Raw genomic sequence first — 21,520 nt, forward strand, 5'->3', positions numbered from 1 at the left:
AATGCACAGTAGAATCTGTGCACTTTGGAAACTGCTTCAACTGGAGTCTTTGGTACCACCAATGGTGGGAGCATGCATTGCCGTTTCAGAGGGATAAGCTCGTGGCTGCAGCCCTTCTGCTCTGCTCCAGCTGCTTGGTGCTAATCCACAGCCATGAAGCTGCACTAAAGGTGGCCATCTGTCTGGGCTCTCCAGTGAAACGAGGAGTTAGCAAGGTGCCTTCATTTCCTGTTTCTTCCCTTCCCTCGGCTGGCAGCCTGGCCATCACAGGGAAACAGAGGCAGGGCGAGAGCTCTGTGTGCCTTGGGGACGCGGCAGAGTCACCGCAGAGGCGGCTGAAGCTGCTCTCATCCACACTGGGAGCAAGGCACAGAACATCAGGAAGTCATAAGGACTGAGACACGCAGCACCGTGTCAAGGACGAGCGGAGAACTTATGACTGATGATTCGAGTCAGGAAACATCAGGTGAACCTTTTCTAAGGGAATGTCATCTTTGTGAATAGCCAGTCACTCACATCAAAGGGGGTTCAGCTAAGAGCCATTGATGTAGCTGGGGCTGAAGCTTGCTGGCTTCCGCTCCTTCTTGACTCAAATGTACAGTACACACCTCAGGACAAACAGTGAATGTGAAGGTGACATTCCTATTTTAACAACCATATTTGGTGACGGGAGAAGGAGGAAGCAATCATGTTGCCTCATATCAGGCACTTATTTGAGCACCTTAATTTTAAAAGTCATGTCCATAGTCCCATGGATGGATGACGTAAAGTAAAAGACTTCCAGAAGGTGAGAAGCCTTATTTTGAGTTTGGAAGAGAACTTTTGCTGAGTTGTTTCTGTGAGGAGCCCATAAGGATTACTATCCTGCTCATAATTATCCTTCACATTGTTACTTGCCAATTAGTAGGCGGTAGGAATACCTTCCACTTCTGAACTGTTTGAATAACTTGTAAGCAGCAGAGAAGTGTAATGGTTAATTTGGTACTTTGACACATGCATTTTGTTCTTTTCTAAAACAAAAAAATCCAAATGGTCCTTAAACCCTTGCAATTTTATTCATTTATTGAAGTTGATGTAAGTTTAAAGCCCATTTATGAAAAGAGGGTCTCCAAATTGCAGCTTTTGAAAACACAGCCCCCTATATGTAGCTGCAATAGCAAGATTAGTATTTTTCCAATCTGTAGGTTCATTTTATTTTATGCAAACATAAAAACCTCTAGGCAGTAGACATATACTAAGAAAGACAAATTAACATCAACAACATAAGCAATCCTAGTAATTTCCTGTATGTGCAAAGGGAAAATAAACTTCTTTGCTATTTACTAACCCCAAGCCCAATACTCCGCCAGCCCTCAGCTGCCCTGTTCCTCCTCAAAGGCCTGGGAACAGAGCTGAGGGCTTTACAGTAGGCCTAAAAGAGCAGCAGTAAGCTTACTGCAGAATGAAGAAGAGGGGTAAAAAACACTAACTAAAAACAAAGCACAAAAAACCTCACCCTCTCTGAACAAGTCTCAGTAGTTTTTGATATGAAGGCTTTTTGATGCCCCTGAGGCTATGTTCATCTTTAACAAACAAGGACTGTGTGTTCCTTCCTGTTACCCCGGCTCACTCTTTTGGGTTTTGTTTATTGCTTCTAGTAAGCATAACACTAGAAATCAGAGGCCCTTGGATAATTTTTATTTTTATATAATATTTACTGTTTAAAGTTCCTAATTTGACATTATCTGTACTCTGCAACCAAACTAAAATTCTGGATGTGTAAAGTTAAGGCAAGCAGCCAGCTGACAGAACCACATTTCTATTTCCCTTCCAGTTTGCCAGCACTATGCACCCCAAGAACTGAAAGCCATTAACCAGATCACCCCAAACACGGTGTTCCCCTCCTGCAGTTCATGTTTTCTGTCACAGCTGTTCCACGGTCTGTCTATAAGGGAATGAAGTGGGAGACAATCTTGCCAACAACCTTTTACACCTGCTCCCATATATAATTTCCTAATATTTATTAATACTAAAAAAGCAGATAGGCTGTCACAGATTTGTCTTGTCAGCTTATAAATGGAAAATTCAGTTTTACATTCATCCTACACCCTTATCATTTAGGTCAGTTTATGTCATAATCGTCACAGTTAAAATGTATGCAAAGCTACACGGCACTAAAATTAGGCTTTCCAAAGAAAAAAGTGATAAAAATTCTCAGTCATAACCAGAACTATCAATTTCAGGTATAATTTGAAATGGGTATATCTTAGTCTAAAGGGAGGCTAAAGGGAGAAAGAATTGTGTGAGGGAAAGGATGTTCTAGCATCTTTACACTGTAAGGTTAAAAGAAATACCGAGGCAATCCTGTAAGACTGTAAACTCCAAAAAGTGAATGTTATTAAAGCAAGGAATACCTGTTATATTTAATTTTGTTTCAATGCCCTTAAAAGTTACAGAACAGCTGATACTGTAACAAAAAGGCAGCTAATTCACAAAACAATAAAAACAATAGAAAAGTCAAATTAAATCCACAGCGCACAACAGTAACCCTTGTGAGCAAATGGAACCAAACCAAAGTAAATGATCAAAACCTCACACCTTTCTACACAGCTCAGCCAGTGACATTAACAATTAATAAAGTTCCCTACTCAGACAGGAATTCTAGAGAAAGTGTGAAAGAAAAAAACCAACATCAAAGCAAAGCAAAACAATCCCAGATCGTACTGTCTGCTGCAAACTGAAGCCTCTTTTTGCAAATGCTCTGATCTCTACACTGAGCACAGTGATGGATGTAAATATAATCTATATGCCGGCTGTCTGGGTGAGAGCAGGCTGGAAGTATTTGCAGACTGTGCCCTCATCTTGGCTGTAACCTTCCTGCTGACAGTGAAGCTGCTCCAGCCCGGAGCAGAGCAAGAGCCCGAGGATCCCGGAGGCGGCCGAGCTGGGGCCGCGGCGGCGGGCGCGGAGCAGCCGCGCTCAGGGGCGGCGCCGCCGGGGCACAGCCACGGGGGGAGCGGGCGGGACGGGGGCCGCCTCCGGCCCGGGCTCGGGATCGAGCTCAGGCCGAGCTTTGCCTTTGGGAACGTCAAAAGCAGACAGAAAAGGTTCTCCTGCATTTCCCCGGGAACACCACAGGGCGGTAGGACACAGTGTAGGTACAAAAGTTACGTTTTTGCGGAGGGAGGCATTTCCTGAAAACTTCACCCATGTTCCTAAAGTGCTGCCACAAGAAAAACAATTCTTAGAGCACACACAAAAACGTTTTTATATTGACCGGCCGATGCAGGAGCCGGCAGGAAGGATCGGGTGCAGGAAAAGCCCCTGTAACTCCAGAGCGTTCCCTCTTTGCCGTCCCTCAGCCGCGCTCCCCTCGCGCGCACAGCCGGCCCCGCGCGGCGCTCGCGCCTCAAACCGCGGGCAACGGCGCCCCCTGCCGGCCGCTGCGGCGCCACGCCCGCGCTCGGCCCCGCGCGCTCTCTTGTCCCTCGCCGCCGCCCGTAGTGACGCGCGCGGCCTGCGGCGGTTCCGGGGTTCCGGGCGGTGGCGGCGCGATGGTGAGAGCGGCCCGGCACCCCGGCACCCCGGCACCCCCGGCACCGCGGCACCGAGCGCGGCCTGGGGCGGGCACAGCCCGGCTCTGCTGCACCGCCGAACCGGGGCCCCGCGCCCCTTCGGGCTCCGCCGCCGGCGCCCGGCGTTCTGCGGAGTCACCGCCGGCGCCTGCAGGCCGCGGCCCGGCGAGGGGGGAGCGCGGGCGGTGGGGCCGGGCGGGACGCTTCTTTTCGTTTAGGACTGTGAGCTGAATAAGTTAGCGCTTTGTTTAGACAGGAGAAATCCAATTACGGGATTTCGCTACGTGGAATTGCCCGTGGGCGTCTCGATTCATAGAACTGTGCATATATTATGGTTTTTGTCGTTTGTTTTTTACCTTTTGTCTAGGGTCAAAGTCAGAGTGGTGGACATGGTCCTGGTGGTAGCAAGAAGGATGACAAGGTAACTGAAACCCAAATAAATACTTAACACAATAACTGTAGGTGTGCTGCTACAGAGCCTGGCTGCAATAGGCTTTTTAAATTTACTTTTAAAAATTATTGTTGTATTTGGAACTGCATAAAATTATGCTCTTGCTGGCTCTGATGAATGTCTTTTCTGCATGTACATTGGAGAAAACAAGTGTTGTTTGTAAATAGAAAAGGGAGCTTAGGAAAAACTGAAATTTCTTCACAGTGACTTGTTTTTCTAAAAAAAACAAACTATAAATACATCAGGGTTAGGAAAGACCAGTTACCTTCAAGCTGTCACTTAAGGAGCTGCTCTTGTCTTGTAAGTGACATTGCACAATGATCTGCAGCAGGAGTGTGCTTCACGCTGTGGGACATCAGGGGCCTCCCTGGTCTCCTTTGGAAAAGGAGAGTGCCATGGACGTGGCAGGCAGTGTCCAGGCTGGGAAGCTGAGTGTGTCTGATTTACTGACTGAAGTGCAGCAGGAAGGGGGAGAGTCAATATTTTTCTCATTTTCTCATCTGTTAGTTTTGTTTGTGATTTACTTCAGGCTTGAGCCTTCCTTATCCTATATTCACTGAAAAATGACAGAAGTTTATATTGAGGGATGTAAAATAAGCAGGAGAAGAAATTTTTGAACATCCCTCGAGAATAAGAGTAATGTTTCTTGCTACAGATCATAAAGAGAAAGTTTTGTTATGAAGTCCTTCACCTTGAGCTCTTTTTTAGTCTGTGCACTTAAAACCTGTGTGTATTGTTTACCTGTTATTATCCAGATTTTTAAATTTTTTTATTGAATTCTTTTTATGAATAAGGACAAGAAGAAGAAATATGAACCTCCAGTTCCAACCAGAGTGGGGAAAAAGAAAAAGAAGACCAAGGGGCCAGATGCTGCCAGCAAACTCCCCCTGGGTAAGCATTCTGCCTCCCCTGCAGAGCTGAGGACTGCCTGCTCCTCAGGAAGTACAGAGCTCTTCTCTCCTCAAGATCTGCCTCTGTGGAGGTCACTAACACAATGCCAAATGTAATTTTATTTCTAACTAACATAGAAAAATCCCCTACAGAATAAGATTATTGTTTTGAAAGATGCAGCCCATAAACTCCCAGGTAAGAGACAGAAATTAAACTGAGTGAAAATGCAGGGGAAACATTAAATCTCTTTTTCACCTGGAGTTAAGTGGGACAGGTAAGGTACAAGTTACAGTCAGGAGAATAAAGCAGGATTTCTAGCAATGACCTAGTGGTTAGTTGGTACCATGTCACACTTGTTCTAAAATACTGTGATTCTGCTTTGGTTGCAGTGACTCCTCACACACAGTGCAGACTCAAGTTGTTGAAATTGGAGAGAATTAAAGATTACCTCTTAATGGAGGAGGAGTTTATCAGAAATCAAGAACAGATGAAACCTTTGGAAGAAAAACAAGAGGTGAGGTTTGAGTGAAGTGCTACTTCTAATGTTACAGTAAATGCTCTTAATGACGTGAGCTGCTTCGTATCAGAGCAGTGGGAATGGAGTTCCAGCAGTGTGCAGGTTTATCACAATTCCTCATTAACTGGCTACAGTGTTTTAGACCAAGCACAGATCACTACAGATGAAGCCATGGCAGTTTGTTATTTCTTAATGCTCAAAGTACAGCTCACTGATACCCATCGACAGAGAAAGAAGATTCTAGTTATTCACATCCACATGAATGGTGTCCATAGGGTAGGACTAAATTAGCAGTGGGTTTTGTTACTGAGCTCTGTCTTTTTGGGGCAGTAGATTAATAGGAAAGACTGGTTCTGCTGTGTTCTGTCTGAATTGTTGAGCCAGTGCTGTACAAGAATATTTTTGCCTGTGTTTTTCAGTTGTTTTTTGGGTTTTTCTTGACAACAGGAGGAGAGGTCCAAGGTGGATGATCTGAGAGGAACACCGATGTCTGTGGGTACCTTGGAGGAGATCATTGATGACAACCACGCCATTGTGTCCACATCAGTGGGGTCAGAGCACTATGTCAGTATTCTGTCTTTTGTGGACAAGGACCTGCTAGAGCCAGGCTGCTCTGTTTTGCTAAATCATAAGGTGAGTTGTTTTTATAAAATCAAGTTTCTTACAAGCTCTTGTACTGTTTTTAACTGGCTTTCTTTTTCTGCAGACCACAGGAGAGAGAATGCTATTTATTTCACACACCTAAATAAGGTGCATGGGGATTAGACTTCAACTTGTATTAAAAATGCTGCTTGCCTTCTTTGACAACTTTTAATTCTTGATTAGGTTCATGCTGTGATAGGAGTCCTGATGGATGACACAGACCCTTTAGTGACTGTGATGAAAGTAGAGAAAGCTCCTCAAGAAACGTACGCTGACATTGGTGGCCTTGACAACCAAATTCAAGAAATCAAGGTATTCAGTTGTACTCATGTACAGTTAAGCCAGCAATGTAACTGTTGTGCTAGGAGTTGAGAAGGGAAACACCAGGACGGGCTGCTGTTCTGTAGTGGTGTCCTTTATTTTTCTGTAGTGCATTTCTTCATCAGATTCACTAGGCAGACTCGTGGACCTCAGTCTTTTAAGTGGGTCACCAGAGGCTGTGTGCACCAAAACCTTTCATAGTTGCTCAGGAACCTATACAGCCCAGAGCTCATAAAATCTCTCTAATAGCTTATTACTTTGCAACAGGCAAAGTTTCAGTTGTTGCAAGATGACAGTTAAATTGTAAAAACTGCAGAGGCTATTTTGAGTGTCTGATGCTGTCCAATCTGACTTAAGGGTTTAGTCTTTCAGGGCAATTGCTTGTTTTGTTTTTGCATTTGTTTGTTGTTTGGTTGGGGTGTGTTGGGTTGGTTGGTTTTTTCCCTACCAGCAGAACTCTGCCTGAACCATGCTAAAACTCAACCCTTTTGTTCTGGGTAGGTGTCTAAAACCACAAATGCTGTTAAAATCGATGGTATCTGGTAACTCTTTATAGAAGGCACCCTTTCATCAAGAATTCCCTGGCCCCAAGGTCATCCATGGGTGTTTGGGGTTCAGGAGCTCCAGGGTTCTAAATCTGCGGTGATGCATTGAGAATGGAGGAGGGGGAATGTTCACTGCTGCTCTACCACACGTCAGGTGGGAACAATAGGAAGACTTGTGCAGATGGAGTAGTTGTCTGCCTTAGAATTGGAGGCAGCAGAGGGTCATGCTGTTCAGTGTCTGTCTTGAAATCAGTTATTTTCTTTTTGCCTTCACTGCTTTCATTATTGCTGTTTTGAAGATCTCTGTTGGAGACCGCTCAGTCTTACAAAAACATGTTTTTCTTGTGCTTCAGGAGTCTGTGGAGCTTCCTCTCACCCACCCTGAATATTATGAAGAGATGGGTATAAAGCCACCCAAAGGAGTCATTCTGTATGGCCCACCTGGCACAGGTATTTTACAGTCAGTAACACCTGTGCTGAGATAATACAAGTTAAATAATTTACACTTGGTTAGTATTTAAAGGATTGCTAAGTCTGTCACAAATTTCATACAACTGTTTTGTTAGGGCACTTTTTCCTTTCTCTTTTCCTCCTCTGCAAACTAATCACAACATTTCTTTCCAACTAAAAATAGGCAAAACTTTACTGGCCAAAGCAGTGGCAAACCAAACGTCAGCAACGTTCCTGAGGGTGGTTGGTTCAGAGCTCATCCAGAAGTACCTGGGGGATGGCCCGAAGCTGGTGCGGGAGCTGTTCCGCGTGGCTGAGGAGCACGCGCCGTCCATCGTCTTCATCGACGAGATCGATGCCATCGGCACCAAGAGGTACAGAGCACAGCCATTGCCGGGGGCAACAGCAGCTTCACTAGAAACATTTCTTTTTCAGCTGTGCTGAGACTCACTTTCTTTGCTCTGCTACCATTTGCATACACTGTTTTGATGTGTTTGTAACAAATAACACTTCAAATAACTTCCGTGGAAACACAATATTTCACAGCCTTTTTGTACTAAATAGACATGACCAGAGATAACCTCTGTTCTCTTGTTACATGGCAGCATCTCCAGGAGAGTGTCAAAACCAGAAAGAGACACTGTGTATATGGGATTCTCTAGCTGCAAGTCCATATACAGTAATTGGCTTTAGTGATCCAATGGTAAAGCAGAATATTTAATATAGAATATATCCATTTGTTGTTTGCCTCTCGAGTAGCTGGCTAAATACTTCTGCTCTGAGAGTATTTTACAGAAGGTTACGCAGTATATGTCATGGAGAAGCATTGCTTGTGCCACACTAAAGTGTTGTTCAGCCCATATCCAAACTGTATTACTTTGGAAATTCTGTAGGTTTATTGGAACTGTCCAATGCAAATAGTCTGTAAAGTAGTCAGTGTTGTTTAAATAAATAAGAAGGTAAGAAAAATACATGTTTACTACAAGGCCACCAACCCAAAGTGCTGCCAGCCCAAAGTGCAAGCTGCTGCCTTATGTATGGATGTATGTGCTGTTAAGAATTAGATTTTATCCTTTTTATGTTGATTTTGTTAGGTGGGAAGAAGATATTTCCAAATATATAACAAACATGGAAAAAAACCCCAGAGCTCCTTCACATGATGGCTGTTACATTCCCCAGCTACAGGAATAGTTCAGTGTCTCTTTACTTAACCTAGATATCACAACATGATTCTGAAAACCTATGTTTTGTTTATATGGATAAACATGAATTTTTTTATTTATGTGTCTTACGGATGTTTACAGACAAAATACCCCTCTCCCCCTTTTGTTTACCTTTGTGCCAGTTACTTAGTGCTTTTTCTGACTCTGCCTTTTTTTCTAAAAGGTATGACTCAAATTCAGGGGGTGAGAGAGAGATCCAGCGCACGATGTTGGAGCTGCTGAACCAGCTGGATGGGTTTGACTCTCGGGGGGATGTTAAAGTTATCATGGCTACCAACAGAATAGAAACACTGGACCCAGCTTTAATTAGACCAGGTAAGGGACTTCCTGCTGTGTATGCTTAAGCCACTTTTCTTGCGAAAGGACTTGTCATAACTCGACAAACACAGGCTGGTAAAAAGACTGCAAACTTGTTCTTATTCACCATCTCATCTATGCTGGTGCATCTGTTGAAATCAGAACCTATTCACAAACTTCTAAATAGGAGAAAAATCTTTAGAAGAGAAGAAATGTGTTAATTCCTTTACATATACATAAACAATATGAATATTCTTCCTTTCTATTAAGATGGCACAGCCATTTTAAGTAATTGTTAAGCAAGCTGTGTGCAGCAGCAGCACACCTGCAGCAGCTGGGGAAGGCAGAGCAGCACCACCTGTGTTTTTGGGGGTGAGAGCCTAGGCTTTAACAGAGACAGCCTGGATCCTGGTGCAAGGAAAGCAGGCTGCTCCTTATTGACCTGCCACACTCCTGCCATTTGGGGGATGAGTGAGGGAGACATGTTGAGCTTGAGCAGGCACAGGTAGTATTTTTAAATGGCCACTAAAAATGTACCAAAGCATAGTCTGTCTGTGGTGTCTGTTAAGTTGGAAGGTAGAAAACGACACAGAGATGAAAGGAATAAGCTGAAATACCTCCATGGTATGAAGTTGCTGAGGTGTGTGTTTGGTCTGGTTTTGTCATCATTTAGCTTTAGACCCTTCAGCTCAAACCCACTGCTGTTAGAGTACAGAGGAGATAATAGTGTGCCAGAATTGAAAGAGATAGTCTGACCTTGCCTTCTACTCCAAGACATGATTCATTGTGGCAGGAAGAATCATGGAAGTGTTCAGGTTGGAAAGAACCTTTCAGGTCATTGAGTCCAACCATTAAGGTATCATGGCCAAGTCCACCACTAAGCCACATCCCCAAGTGCCACTTCTACACCTCTTTTGAGCACCCAGGGATGGTGGCTTCACCATTTCCCTGGGCAACCCGTTCCAATACTTGACAACCCTTTCCATGAAGGAATTTTTCCTAATATCCAGTCTAAACCTCCCCATGTGAACTTTAGGCCATTTTCTCTTGACCTGTTACCTGGGTGGAGACCAACCCCTGCCTGGCTACAGCCTCCTTTCAGGCAGTGGTAGAGGGTGATAAGGTCTGCCCTGAGCCTCCTTCTCCCTAGGCTAAACATCCCCAGATGTTCCTTCAGGTATTCCTCATAGGACTTGTGCTCCAGGCCCCACCAGCTCCATTGCCCTTCTCTGGACATGCTCCAGCATAAGAGCTACTGCCAGTTAAACCCGTCAGGTGTTGTTCCCGCTATTTCCAACAGCTGCATGCAAAAAACCTAAGACTGAACTTCTCTTTTGCACAGGACGTATTGATAGGAAAATAGAGTTCCCTCTACCTGATGAAAAGACGAAGAAGCGAATCTTTCAGATTCACACAAGCAGGATGACCTTGGCAGATGATGTGACTTTGGATGAGTTGATTATGGCAAAAGATGATCTCAGTGGTGCAGATATTAAGGTCAGTGCACATCACCATTGTTTATACTTCAAAGCAAAAATCAAATCTCATTTTTGCTGCATCCAAAACCATTGTCACCTGAACTGTTCACCAATTTTCTGTGCATACATGACTGAGGGACAGTGGGATGGTTTAAAATACCTTCTGTGAGTACCAGGTATCAGCTTTACAAATGGGAAATTATCAAAATCATAATTGTGAGGTAGCTTGCGTTGGTAAGAGTATGTACCTGTGTTACCTGAATATGAAATTTTAAAGTAGCAAAGTAGAAACTAAAAGGGAAGCGTGGAATCTTGTGCAAGGTATCTTAAACAGTACTTAAGATAGTAGAGGATAAGTAGCATTTTTAGGAACTATGTTGCAAGGCAGATAGAAGTGCAAGTGTAAGCAGATAGAGCCCTTGCTACAGTTACCACAGTCATGAGCTTAAACCAACATGACACAACTGTCACCTCCCTGCAGAAGGATAACACAGCTGGATGTGTCTGTCCTTGCACAAGGAAATCACTGTTGTTACAAAGCTGCCTTTCTGTCAGGGAAGTGTAACTCTTGACTACCTCTGTCCTTTCAGACACACGCACCTGGCTTTATCGAGCCTGCTTCAGTGCTACAGAACAGTATCAAACTTTAGAATGTAGATTTTAGAATGTACAGGTACTGGAGCAGTAGGAAAGAGCAGCTGCCTTTGAGGGTGTGGTTTGAAGGGGTTGCACAGAAAGTGTAACTATTCTTGCTTCCTGTGTTGCAGGCAATTTGTACAGAAGCTGGATTGATGGCTTTGAGGGAACGGAGAATGAAAGTAACGAATGAAGATTTCAAAAAGTCTAAAGAGAACGTTCTCTATAAAAAGCAAGAGGGAACCCCTGAGGGATTGTATCTTTAAGTCGTCTGTCTCTTTGGGAACTATACAGAACTTTCTGTTCTGAGTTGGTGAGAGTCTTGTGTAAAACCACACAGGCAGTTTGCATTCATGAACAGGTTAAAAGCTCGTGGGTTGTGGGTTTTCAGTCAGTGTAACTCTTCACTTCCAAATAAAATGTTTATTTGAATTGAACTGTTTTGGTGGCAAAGCCCTGCTATTTACATGGAACTGTCTGTTGTGTTCGCTGACTTTCAAGAAAAAGTGCTGGTGACCCAAGTGCTTGTCTCAGTGACCCACACCATGCAGGTGCTCCAAATCTTAGTCCTCCTTAGGCATAGCAGTCTCTTACAACTACTCTAGCATTGCTGTTGTTCTTGATTACCTTCTTATATCTTTTTTAGGGGCTAACTAGGACAAGTGTCACTTTTGAGTAACCTCAGTGTCATCAGTCATTTATACATGAAAATCAATGACAATTATGCAACCGTGAGTAACAGTGAGACACACCTTAAAGATACCCATCTCTAGCACTTGCAGCTTATAAGAGCAAGATGGCTGCTCATTAGTAATCTTACCTTAAACATCTAAACATGTTTCAATAGGGTGCTTTTAAGATTAGAGTTTATAAATTTGTTTTTCCCAAAAGGGTTTCAGTTCATTAGATGAACATCAGAATGTCTCTGAAAAGAACCAGCACATAGGTTCAAGGGCCCCATGGCAGGATGTGCACACTCATCAGGCACCAGCCCCAGTGCTAGAGGTGCAGGGTCTGGCATGCAGCAGATGCGCACAGAGAAATCCTAACTCCATGTGCCAGGCTTGGTATTCTACAGCCTAACCTTGAATTCTTCCCCCTTGTCAATTCTGTTGCCTACAGCTCCATTCCCATGGGGGCTAGGTGTCTACTGGCTCCATTGTAGCCATGCATGTACTACTTACAAAGTATCCTGTGTAGTACTCTTCTGTGAAGGGCTTGTTAAGTTCTAAGTAATTCATTTCCAAATGTTGCACATGTGGTCTTAAAGGTTTATATAAAAGTTCCACATGCAAACCAGTTATGCATGGTGTAGTCTTTGTTCTGGGAACTTTCTGTGGGAGCAAATGCAGGCCAGTAACAGACAGTGGAGAGTTACACCCAGAGCAATGCCTTCGCTCACTGCCAGTGCTCCAACAACAATGGCAGCAGCAGGGCCAAGAGATTTTATTCTTCTCTGGAAAAGTTATGTGGCTCATTGTTAAAAATGAACCCTACAGATGAATTAATCTGCAATTTATTTAATCTGGATGACAGAAATCCTGAAATAGAATTGTTTTTCATCTGGAGCTAGAAAAACAAGTTTTATTACCCATTCTTATAAACCTTAGGAGATCTGTCTCCTTGGAAAGGTCACAAAAAGCTAGGGATATTTTAGCACTTTCTAATCATGGCAGTTGATCTCACTGTTGCTTGAGGGGCTGAAGAGCTCTATGACATGCATGGCAAGCAAGGCACTTTTTATTAGGGGCATGGCTGTTACTGCTGGCTCAAAGCAACAGCCACAAGGGTTCAGCTCCCTGAAGAACAGCTGCATTGCATTAAATGAACCCAAGGACTCTGCCACCACAGGAACTGAAAAACACACATTTGAAAATTCAGTTCCTAGCTTTTATAGCAGAATTTAAGTGCTGCCACTTTTGCCAGTTTCTGAACTTGACACGACAAAAGTAATAAATATCAGGAGAAAGCGAACAGCAAGTATATTCCTCACAAGGACAGGAAAACTACTGGGGACTGAATTAAAAGGCAGGACCTGCTCCAGGAAGCCTCTGACCATCAAAAGGAAGGAAGCAGCCCAAGTGCTACTTTGGGAGAAACTGCAAAGGAAAGGACTTGGGACAGGATGCATGGAAGAACAGGAAAGTGACAGATAACAGAAGTCGTTGCTGCCATCACTGGAAGTTTTCAAACGTGACTGCAGCGAGAGCTTGTTAATCTCATCTAGGCTCCCTGTGCCACAAAAGGCTGGACCACATGATCTTTCAAGGTCCCTCTGAACCTGGATTCCTCTGTGACTCTAAGCAGGAGCGCAATCAAGCTTCTCCCCCTTACTGTGGCCCTTTCAGGGCTTTAGAGGAAATGGCATTCTGCCATGATGGGAAAGCATTAACAAACACAGGCATGATTTGTCATGTTACTGTGCAGGGTACAGAGTTAACTTCTACCTGCAATGCAGGAGCTCTGACATTTTTGTAGAAAGTAAAGATTTAAAAAAGAAACCATATTTTTCAAAAAGACTAATTGATTACAGCAAAACCAGCATCATTTGCAACTACATCAATACTATAAGGCTCTTCAGAAGTGCTGTAATGCCATTTAAAATTATACATATTCCCTGCAATAAAATAATTTTAGAAAGGAATAAATGAAATGCAGCCTGGACTAAAGTGTATTCTATCTTGTATCATGGTGGCAAACCCGAGCTAGAAGTTGTATGTCTTGGTTCAGACACAGTTTCGTGTGTAATAGGATCTCACCAGCTGGATGGTCCCAATTGCTTTAGTGCTGCTAGTGAGTATTAGTTTTCTCATGAAAAACTGTCTGAAGCAGTTTTGGGTTTTCTGTGGCTGCAGGTATACTTGTTTCAGATGAAAATCCAGTCTCTGAGTCCTTGGGTCTCAAGAGTAGGGATGCTTAACAATCCTTTCCATGTTTCAGCATGTTCTGTTTTACAAAATAAATACATAACATAACTGTATCTTTAAATTGTTACCATATTTCATATTACTTCTCTAGGAGCTTGCTAAAAGCCTCATGGACTATAAGCTACTTTTAAAATAATCATAGAAGAATCAAATACAGATCAGACCTCTATGTCTCTGAACAATGATTGCCTGGATTTGAGTCAAAGCCAGTAATCAATTACAAAAATTTCTTTAGAAGTGAGCTGCTTAGAGATGCATTATGGACACGTTTTCATTTTTAATACACTCAGTTCTATTAAATTAATACATAAAAAACAAGTTATTTTGAATTTTCAAATATTCAGGTATATTTTTCAGAAATATTTACATTTAAATGGTCATCTGTCAAAACATACCAAAACAGGTGCCTGCTCAAACAAAAATTTAGCTTTCACAGTATATGTCCAGCTGAAATGGCTGTTTGACTCGGCAGTTGCATATGCACAGCCATACCATGCTGAAGGAAATTACTGAAGTCTGCCAACTGGAGGACAGTGGAGCATCCATTTGGCAGATGTTTATTTCCTGTGCTGCTCCTCAAGCCATAGTTGGCATGTACTGAAACTCTACTGAACCCTAAGGAATGTAATTTCAAACAACAGAGTAAGAAATGCAGGCAACTTCCAACAGGAGGCTATTTAAAGAGGCTATCCTTCTGTGGGAGCCAGCAATACTGCAGGAAAATGGATCCATTATATTGTGGGCAAAATGCAGTCCTTGATTCCAGAATACTTGCAGGTAGTAGAACTCCATTTTGATAGGAATTGATATAAAATATTTAATAACAAAAAAATGTCAAGTACATAGTACCCAAGTCCCAACAGAGTTCCTGTATGAAAATGGATCTAATTGTTGGCTTTGGAAGCAGCTTCTCTACTTTCTCCACTCTGCTCCAGTCTTCTTTTAAATCTCTAGCAGTAGATCCAGCTCTTCCATAGGCACCCGCACTCTCAATTCTTTTTCAGTCATTAGATCGAGTGTCTCCTGCAGATCCTCAGGGAAATACTCTACTGCATCCATATAGAGCACCTGGAAAGACAGCAAGAACATTTTCTGTGCTACCTCTCTAGCAAGAAACACAGTATAAAGTAAGTAGACAGCAACAACTCTGTAGCAAGAACACAAGAAATACCATGTATTCTTTAAGGTAATAGGAACAGAATTAGTGCTCCTTCAGTGACAGCCAAGGAGATGGTTAATCATGTCTTCTCAAACTTGTACTGAGTAACTGTATTCAAAAAGAGAAAATGGAGGTCAAGAGGCACTGGAGCATTTGCAGAATATACAGACATTACCTGAGGAGTTGCAGGTTCTCTCAATAATTGTTATATATTATTACATAAATACATTTTTATTTAGCTATGTATTTCGGATACTCCCATGCTCATGATAAAAGTCTGAAAGACTCAATCATTTCTAGATCACAAAGGATTTCTTACTGCCGTGCCTCAATGCAACACCTTTCTGTCCCAAAACACAAACAGCACTATTGATCATGTTTCCATTTAAGATACATCTCTTATTTGCAGAAAATTCTAACATTACTTCCTCAGAAACCTCTTCTTTCATTTGCATATAACTTCTTACAACAACTACTAAAGCTAAACCTTTTTTTCAAATACAGAACTTCAAAAATTAAAGTATGATGACAAGTTTACCTGTTTTCCGTGCTTACCTTTGCCCAAGGACAGTTTTGAAGGGCTTTATAAAACAATCCTTTACTTTTTTCCTTTTTTCCTAGTGAAGCCTGTGTAATAAAGAGACATTCATACTTCAGTGCAGTAATAGCCGAAATACTGAAACAATTACTTTTGAGACAAAGAAATGATTGCTGAAAAGCTCAGTGTTCCTCTGCTGAGAAATCATTTATTATTATACATTGTGGTAGCTATGTATTTTGTCAGGTTACACTCCTCAGATTCTTATAGGAGTTTCAAGACTTTACTTGTAAGACAAGTAAGAGAACAAGGACTCTCAGCTATTCAAATGAACCTGGACAGACCAAGAGCAGAACATGGTGCTTTGGCCACTCCTCTTGATTTGGTATCAGATGCAAACTTGCTGATGGTACAGACTGATCATCCAGAGCATTTCTGAAGATGTTAAAGGGCACCGGTGCCAGTGTCAGTCCCTGGGGTGCAGCACCAGTGGGTGGCCTGCAGCAGGAGTTCATGCTGCTGACTACAAGCCTTCAAGCCTGGCAGTTCAGCCAGATTCCAGCCCCACATCCCTGTCCACTTACCTAACCCATGTTTCATCAGCAAAGACAAAACAGATCTATAGAACTTAGGGTAATATCAAACAATCGCAACTTCTTCTGTGACTATGTCTGAAAATTTAAATGTTTCTGATTCATTTTGCTTCTCTAAACAATGCTATTCCAAGCTATTACTGTATTTTCCTCCATCTTATTAGCATCTAGTAAATACTCCTTGTTGTTCTTGTGAAAAAGATATCTTCCATGACCGAAGCACTACTGATAAAATACATATTGGGTGATCTTTAGCATTTGTGCATACTGGGGTGTCATTATTAGTTTGTAGAGTAACAGTAATTCAGTTGTACATACAAAGTTGTATAAAATATTTACAAGCATGTATTTGTGTAGAAATGGTCACAATTAGCAGTCCCACACAGGAGATCTTCTCAAACACAGAACAAGATCTCTTCTTCCCCTGCCTCCTTTCTATTTCACAGCCTTCTGACTGCTGATCCCCCTCTGACAACTTATTACACCAGGGGACATGAACAGAAGAGTAACACTGGGAAATGAAAGTTATCACTTAAGTGTTTTCATCTTCCATATTGTACTTTGGAGAAGCGAGAACACCAAGATGGCAAAGCTGACTATATCATTTTATTTATGTACTTCCATGGGGAACTATGGAAGAAACAAACATTATTTCTTTTCAGCATTAAATTGCAATGCCAGTTAATGTAACTTTTATATTCAGCTTTTAAGAATCAAAAGACTGTCAAAATTGAAGGCAAGTTACAGAAGCTATAGCTATGTCTTGCCTACTGTGCATTTATTTTGCATATGAACTGCACCTCAAGTGTTGAGGGAGCTGGCAGATGTCACTGAGGGTCACTCTTGACAATCTTTGATTGATCACATCAACTGGGAGAAGGACCCAAAGACTGAAGAAAGTAAAACATCACTCCTGCTTTCAAGAGGGGGAAGAAGATGTACCCAGTGAACTACAGGCTGGTCAGCCTCACCTTGTACCTTGGGAAGGTGACAGAACACCTAACCTGGAAACCATTTCCAGGCACGTGAGTGAGAAGAAAATCAGCAGCAGCCAGTGTGAATTCACTAAAAGTCATGACTGACCAACTCAATAAACTGCCATGATGAAATGACTGGCCTGATGGATAAGGGGAGAGCAGTGGACATTGTCTACCTGCACTTCAGTAAGGCCTTTGATACTGTCTCCTGTAACAGCCTCCTCAATAAGCAGTTGACAAAAGAATTGGATGCACAGACAGTGAGAAACTGTCTCAAAGAGGGCCCAGCGGGTGGTGATCTGTGGAACAAGTCTAGGTACAGGTCAGTGACTAGCAGTACCCTGGGCACTATTGGGACTGATCTCATTTAACACCTTTGTTAATGATCTGGCTAATGGTGCAGAGGCCTGCAGACCACACAAAACTGAGAGGAATGGCTGATACACCAGAGGCTCATGTTGCCATCCAGAGGGATGACAATGGCATGAAGAAATCAGCTGACAGAAACCTCAAAGTTCAAAAGGAAGTGCAAATTCCTGCACCTTATATATGCTGGGGTCTACTCCACTGGAAAGCACCTTGTCATCTATTGGTATCTTATGACATACTTTTTATCTATGTAAGATGACAGACACAATGTCTGCATCTATATTAAGACTACACTGTCAGAAGATATTACTCCTAATCCACATGAATTACCTTTTCCCTAATGTTCCCAACAATAAGGATCAGCGCAAGTCAAATATATCACCTTGCAAATCACAGAGGAATGGCAGCACTTAGTATTCATTTTTCTAAGCAGTATTCCAGCTGTGTTTATGAGAATTCCAAATATGGCAAAACAAAACACAACAGATATTTTTCTTCTTACCATAAAGTTCAAATACATTCTCCATAGCAGTGGACAATGGGTACCATTTTCACTCTGAACTGCATGTTCAAACAGAGCTACAATCCGATTTGTTAATCCAGTTTCAGGAATAGTACAATGTATTTCACCAACATCTGCCCTGAAAAACAGAGAATAAACAACAGTCCTTTAAACCCAAGCCAAGGGACCACATCTGGGTAAGAAGGGGTAAAGAACAATGCACTGTGTCTGTTCACAGCACTGCATATAGCCAGATTTTTTGTGATTTGTGCTATAAACTCAATGTCATAAACCAGATTTTTAGCACTTGCTAATGCAATCAATACTTTTCTAAATAGGAAAATTACGAAAAAATATAAATTAAGTATTTTTGTGAAAATTCATGTAGTATGTTCAAAAATAATTTCTCTTTGAACATAATAATCCACTATCATATGATCTTAAAACATCTTAGCCTACCTTCAAGATAATTTATCATTCTAAGCTTGGCAGAGCAGCTCAAAAGAAATTCAAGTCTGGATCAGCACATCTTCTTCTGGTGCCCAGGCAAGTTAGTTCAAATTTACCCATCACTTTTGTAATGCGATACATTGGTCTTCGATCAAGGTCAAAATTACAACTCTGGATTTCAACCACAATTATAACAGTAATTTTCACCCAGAGATTCAAATTCCCTAAGTTCCAGACAGAACACAAAAGCAGATATATAGTTTTCACCAAGCACTGATTTCCTTCAACAGCTGATACAGACTGGCTTACTTTTGATGCTTGAGCGTGACCAAACAGACTGGAGCACTGATGGCAACATCACTTGTCTGTGCATGTTCTCTTAGCCTGCCAGCTTGTTCCACTCACCATTAACACTTGGCTCCTAATCTATCTCTTTTTTTTCATGTGTCTTTGAAGTAATTTTCCCTCTCATCTTAACCTTTGCCATGAGGGAAAATTATGTAACCTACTCTGCACGAGCCTTGTACCTAACAGTGACTTAAAATCATTCCAGTTTTACCCTTTGTGCTCATTTTTTCATCTGAATTCCATGCGCTTAAGGAGAAATACAAACCAGAATATGAAATAGTCAGACACAGCACAGACATTTTCTTATTTTGTCACAACATCACCAAACATTAGTTTTATGCATGACTGACAGGGCACTTATCTCCCTGTTGCAGTAGTTCAGCTCTGCTCTTGCAACACCCAACTTGTCCCTTATAAATATAATCCATAGGAAAGGCTTTGCTAGCGGTGAACAATCTGGAAATAAACTCAACCTCACAGAGAAAATAATTCTGAAATTTTCAGTTTCAAGTAACAATAATGAAAACCTATCAGAGTGTAAGTCTGAAATTAACAGTAATTAAATCACAGTCCTCCTTTACATTTGGTGGCCGTAGAATTCTTATAACAATTTAGAATGACACAGACTAACAGTTCAGGAACGTCACTATTGTGTCTGAACGCCTTTTGCCAGCCTGCAGCAATCAAAGAAGTGGATGGATGCACCATCATTTCAAAGTATACTGGTAATTGTGCAATTTCATCAAGTGTGAATATTGTGAGCTTACAGCCCTGTAAAACTTCCAGGTAACTGTTCCCTAGATATCTGTTGTCATGTGCAGACACCAACAACCAAGCTGTCGATGTCACTGGAGATGTGTAGGTAGCAGTGGATAGGTAGCTCCAGACAATAAGACAATAGTTCAGAGACTAAGCTCTAACAATGAACATGTACCTTGTTTCCCATATCTCCCGCCCTTTCCTCCTTTCTCAGGAGCAAAAAATGCAAGCCCAAACCACTGTGAATTCATGAAATTTCCAGCCTCCTCTAGCTAGTAACAACCCCATACGAAATCTAAACTCTCAAGGACTCTCTATGGAAACAGATCTGCTACAACTGTATTTGTGATTCAGGAGTAAAGTAGGGCAGCCAGCTCAGGCAGAAACTGCAGCATAGCTCTGTATTATGCTCTTTATTGCTGTAGTACTAAAGTGCAGCAGTTTCTAAGCTCACACTATCCTGGCATTCTAAGCAGGCTTAGTTATTTAAAAATTCCTTAAAGAAATGTGTATCATCCTGATGCTAGTGACAAGTAAACAAACAAACTCAAATACAATCTGGCTCAGGAGAAAGGACATAAGGCTATCACCCAGGGCTTTTATTCTGTTCAAGATTCTGCCACTGACTCCCTGTTCAGCCTTGAACAAAAAACCTCCAGCTACAGCTTCTTCACCCGCAAAATGAGAACTGTGATAGCATTTTCTCTCCTCTGTTGAGTGATTAGACAGATTCAACACAGCATAATCATAAGGAGCTGCAAGGTGTTACCTCTGGACCTTCTCTGTGAGCTTTTTTCTCATCTGCTCTGCTTGGATTGCAAACAGCCATGGCTCTAAAGAGTTAGTAGACCTTGTGACACTATCAAAAAATCTTCGTGCTTTGCTCGCACTGTGAGACTTCCTTTGGATGTGGATGTATGACCTCCAAAGAGACTGGTTGCTAGGATACCGTTTCAGAGCCTCTGTTAGTGCCTCTCGCAGGGGATTCAAAGGATAAACACTAATTTTCATGTGGAATCTCAGTAAATTTGTATGCAGCAGTGTGACAGCTTCAAGAGCAGTGGGAAAATTTAGAATGCCAAAATTCTCTCTAGTATTTTCACATTTCTGTGAACCAGAAACTTCAAGTTTTTCTGAAGCCTGCGTATATATTAATACTGCAGCATCAATCCCAACAGTCAAATACTGAAACAGTGCATAACAACCAACCAGGTTAACCAGCTGATCAGCATCATAGACCTGATCCTGACCAGAAACCGCTGTTTTACTTAAATAATCTTGCAGTGCATGCTCATATGTTTTACGAGCTTTCAAGACATTCACAGGTAACACTTGTCCACTATAGGGCACATATGGTCCATTTTCAGTCAATTTGGTCAATATATGAACAGCACGTGACATGACAGCTCCTTCGATGCTTTCCAGCAGTTCCACTTCCAGCTGAGCGTACAGCAGGCTGAGGCTGCAGAGCTGAGCACTCTTCAATCCTCCTGTCCCTGCTGTGCAAAGAGCGGTGTCAAACACCTTCCTGGAATCATCTGTGTTACCAAGCAGCCACTCTAGGTAGGCATAGAGTTTCCAGAGAGAAAGGTTGTTTCGGTTGTCAGGTGCTTTAAGGAAATTCTTGGCCAACTTTTTACTCTTCCTCCCTTGTGCTTTTAGCTTCTTTTTCTTTTTTGCTTGGAGACACTGAATTACCTGCAGAGAAAAATAAACAGAGCATATTTTGAGAGGGATGGAAGCAGAAAGGAGAAAAAAGCCCCTAACAGCAATTTTTTATAAAATATTTATAAAATTATATATTATAGTACAATAACATTTATGCAAAACTTCAAAAAATAGTTTGCTACAGGTATGCCACTCTTTAACATGTACTGAAGAAAAGAGGTTTTT

General features: G+C 42.1%; 2 protein-coding genes across 2 annotated transcripts in view; one reads left to right on the forward strand and one right to left on the reverse strand.

The window, feature by feature from the left end:
• The first annotated feature begins 3,437 nt into the window (after positions 1-3,437).
• On the forward strand, positions 3,438-11,446 carry PSMC1 (proteasome 26S subunit, ATPase 1). Its single transcript, XM_038139121.1, has 11 exons — positions 3,438-3,536; positions 3,922-3,975; positions 4,800-4,896; positions 5,286-5,410; positions 5,861-6,046; positions 6,239-6,367; positions 7,275-7,371; positions 7,556-7,745; positions 8,758-8,909; positions 10,234-10,388; positions 11,137-11,446. Exons 1-11 carry the CDS (start codon positions 3,534-3,536, stop codon positions 11,269-11,271), a joined length of 1,323 nt encoding a protein of 440 aa, XP_037995049.1. The 5' UTR covers positions 3,438-3,533; the 3' UTR covers positions 11,272-11,446.
• Positions 11,447-14,200: 2,754 nt separating this feature from the next.
• The window catches only part of NRDE2 (NRDE-2, necessary for RNA interference, domain containing), a 30,226-nt gene continuing 22,906 nt past the window's right edge, over positions 14,201-21,520 (reverse strand). The window contains exons 11-14 of the mRNA XM_038138640.1: positions 20,397-21,325; positions 18,071-18,209; positions 15,647-15,718; positions 14,201-15,000 (exon numbers count right to left, since the gene is read on the reverse strand). Coding sequence (XP_037994568.1) covers positions 14,875-15,000; positions 15,647-15,718; positions 18,071-18,209; positions 20,397-21,325 — 1,266 coding nt within the window. The 3' untranslated portion in view covers positions 14,201-14,874. The remainder of the gene's footprint in view (positions 15,001-15,646; positions 15,719-18,070; positions 18,210-20,396; positions 21,326-21,520) is intronic.

This window comes from Motacilla alba, chromosome 5, assembly GCF_015832195.1.
Source record: "Motacilla alba alba isolate MOTALB_02 chromosome 5, Motacilla_alba_V1.0_pri, whole genome shotgun sequence".
Lineage (NCBI taxonomy): Eukaryota > Metazoa > Chordata > Aves > Passeriformes > Motacillidae > Motacilla > Motacilla alba.